We start from the raw sequence: 7,476 nt of genomic DNA, 5'->3' as shown, positions 1-7,476 counted from the left end.
ATTTCTGCTCTCCTCCATCTTTTTAGTGCAATTTTAACAATTATTAGTTTAGCAGCAAAGTTCATGTTTGGGGTGTCATATAGAGAGTAAGAATACCATGCCCTTATAACCACCTCATCGATCCATTTTCTGAACAACCACGTGTTAAAGAATTTAAAAGGATGGGTGCCGAAGTTCAAGGTTTTCGTGACGAGGGTGATGCGAGAGTGATCAGGGTATTCGTGGGGTAGAGCGGTGACAGAGGCAGAGGGGAAGAGGTCGATGAAATTGGCACAACATAAGAATATGTCTAACTCGCTTAGTTTGGCCCCGCCATCCCAAAGGTGGGTAAATCGTCGACCCCCCCAGTTATGTTCCATTAACCCCACATCGCAAATGAATTTGTTGAAAGTCGTCGCTGTGTAAGGACAATAATAAGGTGTTGTTTGTTTTTCTGAAGCCAAAATGTCTGCAGTCTGCGGACCACATCTGCAAGCCTCTGCAGCAGAAGAGGTGGACCAAACGTCTGCAGTCTGCAATAAGAAGACTGTTTGTTTTTTAACGTCTGCATGCTGCTGAAATAAACTGAATTTTAAATAAAATGATTTTACAAACTTAAAATGAAATTTCAACACCAAAATTTTAATAATAATAGTCTTATAAAATTCATGCAACCAAATTAGTCATACAATAGTCTTATAACATTGAAAATAAAATTCATGCAACCAAATTAGTCATACAATAAAAAAAAAATTGGTTTTACAATAATAATTTCATTTAAAACAATTCAATCTATATTGTGCATCAACTGATCAGCAATTTCATCCCGTAACTGAGTCATATATTCACGGTCTGCTGCAGTACCATGTGTTGGAATCTCGTCTTCATCATCATCAACGACCACATTGTTATTCCGAAACGAGACATTGGGTTCATCGTATCGTGCAAAATACTCATCACTCAGTCCTTCTCTCCTTATAAAATTATGAAGCGCGAAGCATGTCATGGCAATGTTTCTTTGTGTCACAAACGGGAATGGTGCCATCCTCTTCAATATAGGGAAGCGTGCTTTCAAAACACCAAAAGCACGCTCAATGACATTCCGAAGTTTTGCATGTCCATGGTTAAATTTTTCCTTATTGGTCAATGCACGTCTTTGACGAAAATCTCCAAGCCAATACCTCACATTACGATAAGGGGCCATAAATCCTCGAGTGTGTGCATACGCGGCATCACAAAGATAATACTTGTCTGTAAAAAGTGCAAAACACTAATCAATTTTCAAACTAAGATAAGAGTATTTTAAAAAAAACAAAAACTTACCGGGTGGTGGAAACGGGAATGATGCTTGTGGATCGGTTATTGCTTCTGATAATATTCTAGAGTTATGCGCTACTCCTTCCCACCCGGCCACAACAAATGTAAACATCATATTGAAGTCACAAATTGCCAATACGTTTTGGTAGCAATCTCCCTTTCCCCTACTTCTATATAAGTCTTGTTTCTTAGCAGGGACAACAACATGTATCAAAGTGCCATCAAGTGCACCAACCGCCCCTTTGAAAATCCGTCGTAGCCTCCTATTATGTCCTGGAATATTTGGATTCGGATTAAAAGAAGTTGGTACTATAACATCTTGTGCGAAAAGCATCATTTTGTCCAACACTTCATAAAATAATTTATGAACTGTTTGCTTCGAGTGTTGAAATCTCCGCTTGATAATCACGTAACGTTGATTATGGCCGATCATCATCAAAAACATAGTCATCTATTACATGAAAAGGGGTGGCGGTAATCTGAAGTGGTGGAACACGACAAGAGGATGCTCCAGCTACTGATGATGATTGGGTTGAGTAACTCCTACAATTACCAGTGGCACTATTTCCATCAAAAAGACGTGCACAAAGATCTGGAAAAGGCAGTGGAATTGTTCTCAATGAAGCAGCCTTCGGATGCCCCTAAACCCAAATGTAACAAAAAATAGTATAAGAATATTTGGCAACTTCAAACGTAAATGTTTAATATGTGTATATATACCTTCTTAAAATCATCCCACTCCTCGGTTGTTAAGTTAAAAGTGTTTGTTTGAGAGTTGTATATGTTACCAATTTTGTTTTTTAAATACACCCATCCTGTGTATTTGGCTTTCAGATTGTCATATGCGTTTTTCATTTGCTTTTGAGTCAACTCAAACCCAAATTTCTCCTTAAGAACTCTTCCAAGCCTTATCCATGAATCTTTCTGCAAACTCAATCCTTTTCTACCGACACTCTCTACTTCTTCAATACAAGTATCCAATAAGCATTTTAAATGCTCATTGGTCCATTGTTGTTTTTCTCCTATTTCTAATGAGCAATATATCATAGACAATAATAATTTCATAAGGTATTGTAGCATTCATAAGGTATTGCATATCATACACATTCCAACAAAAAAAATAACGATTTGAAACAATAAAGAGTATTTTCAAAACCAAATAACAATAAACAATCAACAACTAACATCATTATTTCATAAAGAGTGTTTTAAAGTGTGATTTTCCAAAAATAATCATATCTTTTAAAGAAGGCAGCAATGTTAATATATTATATTTAAAGGAATTTATAAAAAATAGTAAAAATCGTTAATGTCTTTGCAATTTTTAGCCAAAAATTAAGAGATTAACAATTTGAGCAAAGAAATGAGAGGTAATCAAGGTAACCTGTGATTTAACCAAGACTAGTAGTACTACATTGAATTATCTATATTGGGCTATGAATCACTGTGTGTTAAAAAGCATGTAAGACCTTAAAATCTAAAAATAACGTTTATTTTCATACTTTTGAGTTCTCGGCTCTAGTTTTTCTGAAAACTTTATGTAAATATTTGATGTTTTATTCGTTTTAATAAGTCTTATACATTTAGGATTATGTTTATATATGACTTATGGCTAAAAAATAAAGGTGTTCGGATTTTTTTTTTTTTGGAGGAAATCATAAATAATAGAGGTAAATCATAGGTGCTCTAGTCGTAAATGTGGATATTAGAAGTCACCGATGCATATGATTATTTTTGCTTCTGCACTACTTGTGAGATATAAACAGGAAAAGAAAAGACAATACTTTCTTAAATTATTGATCTTTAGCAAAAGCAAAATACGCCATAGTGCAAAATCCTAATCTTTTATATATAAAAACCTAATCTGATCATGTATTAAGCAGATGGAACTTATTTCCACAGTGCAATTTCGAAACTGATGGAACTGATCATGGAGAATTTCATGTTGAAACTGAAAAAAAAAAAAAAAGAAAGAAAACGTAAGGAAAATGTCGAAACCTGTTGTTCGCAGGTGGGCTGGATCGCAATGTCGGCTGGTCGAGATGTCGCCTGTCGCCTGGTCGCTGGACGCCTTCAATCGGAGAGGATGCTCGCGACGGCGGTGCTGATCGGTGGTGATGGTCGACGGATTGAAGATGGAGCAGTCAAGGGTTTGCCGGGTGGAGAAATATGGACCAGGTAAGAAAGCGACCATGGAGGCGGATAGAAAAGAGGGACGCGTTTTTTTTTAGGTTAAAAACAATTCGCAGACGTGAGAAGAGGTTGGGCCAAGTCTGTGTGGTGAAGAGCTTCAGAAAAACAAACACACTGCAAACCTTTATAGTTTGTTTGAGCACTGGAAAGGGGAAGAAGTCGAATCCATACCAAGGTTCGAAATTTTGTTAAGATCGATTGAGGGTTCATTCACCTGCAAGTTACCAGTATTCCCAACACTCAACGTGGGGGGCATATTGCGAGTTTGAGCACTGGAAAGGGGATTCGATTTTAAGTAAGGTTGAAATCTGGATTTGGAGTTTGACTTATTAATTCGCCTTCTTTTGACCCGGGATCCATTTTCATCTACTGGGCTAGTATTAGAAGCCAGATTGCGATTAACGTCAGGTGGGGTAGACGGCCCAATAGCCGCTGGATCATAGGAAGGGCCCACGACCCAAGTCTCGCCCAAGAATCGAGACACAGATGAATCCACAATTGGGATATGCGCGTGTGGGTTTGACTCAACGTCTTCGGTTATTATTTTTTTGGAACTTGCATTCCCGCCATCCCAGGAAGTCGATTCAGCAACCACTACCGGCGATGTGTCATCAGGCTCCCGCATCCTCGGAATTTCACCGGATTTTACATTCTGGTCAATCTTACCGTCCTCAAGATCGTCGATTCCCATTGTTTCAGAGATCCCTCTATTCTTATTACCGTCATCATCTGCTCCTTCTTCGTCTTCATCACCTCTATCCTCGTCGTCATCCGACTCAGCCAGATGGTAGGTGGTGAAAGGTTTGAAGGGGTACCAGTCCTCTTCGATCTCCGAAACCCCAATTTTGTAAGATATGCCGTTTATCGAACCTGAAAATTCCTCATTGATTTTCTTCCTGATAGAAGTAATCACCCGAACCTTCCCATATGATATGTCGATGCATGTCTCTAGGTTGTTATCATGCTCAATGATCCTTCCGTAATTTACGGCAATGGTTTCGAAGGAGGTATCCCCCCAAGCCAGGAGCAGAACACCCATTATCTTTAGCCATGCAATCCGTTCAAATCTTGGTTCCTTCTTACTGGCGTACACCAACCAATTAAACATTTTCTGCCACAAACCCTTATTGAGGATATATTTATCCGCCATATCTGATCTGTTGAAGTGTATGATGACTTGTAACCCTCCAACATATGTGCACAAAATGTTGCCGTACCCTTCAAGTCCTAATAACGATTGTATATTTTCCAAGGTTTCGAAATCCTTGACCTCTCCAATCAAAACACTCTTCTCCAACCACAACTTGTTAAATGAAATCAGCTTAACGGAAGAGGCCGACGGGTTTATCGTGGGAGGTGGCTGGGGTACAGTGGGTCCACGAGAGACATCAAAAAACGATCTCCCATCCCTTAGCCCAGAGTAGACGTTGCGAAGGGGTTGAACATTCATATTTTTCTCCTTGAGAGTTGGAGGAGCGGCGGCATCCAACGGGGGTTTCCTGGGGTGTCTAGATAGATTTGCCATCAGTTTCTTAGGCCCTACTGTTATTTCGTTTAAGCTGTTTTCCATAGCCTCAATATCTGCAACTCCTTTGTATTTGATGAAGGCATACTCTTGCCCTTTCACGTTCCTTCTCACCGGCATGTAGACATCAACCAATTTTCCCATGGTAGCGCACAAGCTGCGAAGCCGATGCACCGAGGTACCTAAAGGGAAGTTTGTAGCATAGAAAGAGGTGATCTCCGATATCTCCGACAGTCTTTGTTTTCAGATTTCCGTCCATCCATCTTCCTTCCTCTCCATCCGTCTTCAAGTCCCACGTCGTATTAATTTAAGAGTTAACAAATGTTAATTACAAATGGATTTCTAAACTATTAAAATTTACACAAATGTCAAATGCCAAAAAATGGCATTGGGCTTAAGTTACGTGGATGATCCAAACCGAACCCACCTAAACCGAAACCTATTAACCCGGACTTTCTATGGTTCAGTCATCTTCTTATCGGTCGGTTTGATGATCACCCCAAACCATGTAACCAGAACTGTATAAACCTTAAACCGCCTAAACTTCGGATGCTCACCCCTACTAGGGTAGTGACGTTATATGCAAGTTGCAACATATATCACTATTCACTAGTGTGATCATCGTCAAAGCATATCTTGGTTTGCTAAGATTCTTCCCAAAGTTTCAATTTAATCAATTTGTGTAGTAAATTTCTCCTTATATCTCTATAAATACAAATCAGAAAAACAAAACGTTTTTAAATACTTTTTTTTTTCTTACAAGATAGAGATATAGTCATTGAACAAAACATTTTACTATTTCAACGAAACACTTTAATCATTCGTCGTGGTTGTTATTTAATAACTTAAACAGACCCAAAACCATGTTACTTCATTTATTCAACCATTTAAACAAATCATAAAGACATTCAAGGGCAGTACCTATGTTTTCCTAAATAGTCAACAACGTCATCTGTATACTTTTGTTGCAAGTTAATGTCACCGAATATTCGGCTCAATGCCATTGCATTCTCCTTGTAGACTTTCCCTTCATCTTCAACCACTACCAAACTCAGTGACTCGGCCACCGAGTTCTTGGTGAAGGACCCATCTTGCTCATTTCTTGGCACCTCAATTCCTACGCTTTTGTCAACCAGGGCTCGAGCATTCAATCCTTGGTCCACCAAAAATGGAAGCATGATTAGAGGATGACCAAACATTAGCCCTTCCACAACCGAGCTCCAACCACAATGAGTCAAGAAACCACCCACCGAGTCATGACTCAGTATCTGTAACTGGGGCACCCAACTTGTCCACACCATTCCACGGTTACGGGTTCGCTCCAAGAACCCGTCTGGCAACTCAACCGAGTCTGATTCGGTGGAACCCGCCGGTTTTCTAAAAGCCCAAAAAAATGGCAATCCAGAGAGCTCCAAACCTAGAGCTAACTCCCCGAGCTCTGTTTTGCTCAGCATAACCTCACTTCCTAACGCAAGGTACACCACATGACCCTTTTGTTGACCATCGAGCCAGTTCTTGATGGGTAACCACGTGTCATCTTTCCCATCTTCTACCTCCACCGGTGGCATTAAGCCCACTGGAACCACTGGGAGGTGATGTAGATCTTCTAAAAGGGTTAACCATTGGGGTTCAAATTCATAGGAATATCTCATCAACACACAATTAGACCCTTTCAACATCATCCCACTACGATATGCATCGGAAACCCCAGAAGCATCGGGAGAACCACTGCCCACCATCCAGTTAGCCTCATACCTTTTATAGCATATCTTCGAAGGGAAGGGGACCCACTTAGGTGGGACTAGGAAGTCCTCCACTGACGTCCGGTAGTCGGAACCATTTATCATGTCCTCCGGCGACCATCCTACAAAAGCCATGAACCATGCGTTGACTAACGGAAAGTAGGCTCGGCAGATGTTAAGTCCAGCTGCGATCTCCGGCAACCAGTAGGGAGCAAAATCATAAATAATCCAGTCTGGGGACTCTGCCTTGAGAAACCGGGTGACCTCCGGTTGAAGACCATCGAAAGCCTTCTTGAGGTAGTGAATATCTTGAGTGCGGACATCCATGGTGGCCTCTGCATCCTGCGGAAGCTGATGAAGGCGGGGAAGAGTGAATGGAACGAAGGTTATAAGTGGCGAGAGGTTGGAAGGGAGACGTTTGATGTTTCGAGTTGTGGAAAGAAAAGAGACTTTGTGGCCTTTTTGAGCTATTGATTTGGAAAGTTGAAGGTAAGGGATGATGTGACCGAAGGCAAGCCATGGGAACACCACCACATGAAGCTGTTTACTGCCGTCGGAGTCGGTGGTAGCCATTTCTGTAAAAGGTAATGGTCGTTTGACGTCTGGCCTTCCTTCGGTTTGAATTTTTTTATTTGATATTTTGGAATTTATCCCACAATGTAGAGTTTTAGTGTCGTGGTTTCGTTTTCTTTTTACGGGTAATAAAGAAAGTAAGAAACT

At 40.4% G+C, this 7,476-nt stretch overlaps 1 protein-coding gene and 1 pseudogene across 3 annotated transcripts; both read right to left on the bottom strand.

Moving 5' to 3' along the window:
* Positions 1-619: 619 nt before the first annotated feature.
* LOC145159983 (uncharacterized) lies at positions 620-5,152 on the bottom strand. 3 transcript variants are annotated; one of them, XR_013737975.1, is made up of 4 exons: positions 3,295-5,152; positions 2,017-2,324; positions 1,303-1,937; positions 620-1,230 (listed from the first exon to the last, which is right to left on the bottom strand). XR_013737975.1 is itself a non-coding variant. In XM_079079038.1 (4 exons), exons 3-4 carry the CDS (start codon positions 1,745-1,747, stop codon positions 767-769), a joined length of 909 nt encoding a protein of 302 aa, XP_078935164.1. In that variant the 5' UTR covers positions 1,748-1,937; positions 2,017-2,324; positions 3,295-4,389; the 3' UTR covers positions 620-766. The 3 variants fall into 3 exon arrangements, 1 of the variants encoding a protein (XP_078935164.1); XM_079079038.1 differs by having other exon boundaries at positions 3,295-4,389; XR_013737976.1 differs by lacking the exon at positions 2,017-2,324.
* A 662-nt stretch (positions 5,153-5,814) lies between these two features.
* Positions 5,815-7,476, bottom strand: LOC145159982 (UDP-glycosyltransferase 91D2 pseudogene; annotated as a pseudogene).

Source organism: Lactuca virosa, chromosome 2 (genome assembly GCF_052849685.1).
Source record: "Lactuca virosa cultivar CGN04683 chromosome 2, Lactuca_virosa_CGN04683_v6, whole genome shotgun sequence".
NCBI classification, from domain to species: domain Eukaryota; kingdom Viridiplantae; phylum Streptophyta; class Magnoliopsida; order Asterales; family Asteraceae; genus Lactuca; species Lactuca virosa.
The sequence above is the reverse complement of the archived record's forward strand: the minus strand, read 5'-3'. Positions and strand labels throughout refer to the sequence as shown.

Coding starts and splice junctions, on each gene's coding strand:
- LOC145159983 (XM_079079038.1), bottom strand. CDS start 1,747: ATGACTATGTTTTTGATGATGATCGGCCATAATCAACGTTACGTGATT. Junction 1,231..1,302: donor ATTCCCGTTTCCACCACCCG/GTAAGTTTTTGT, acceptor CACTTTTTACAG/ACAAGTATTATCTTTGTGAT.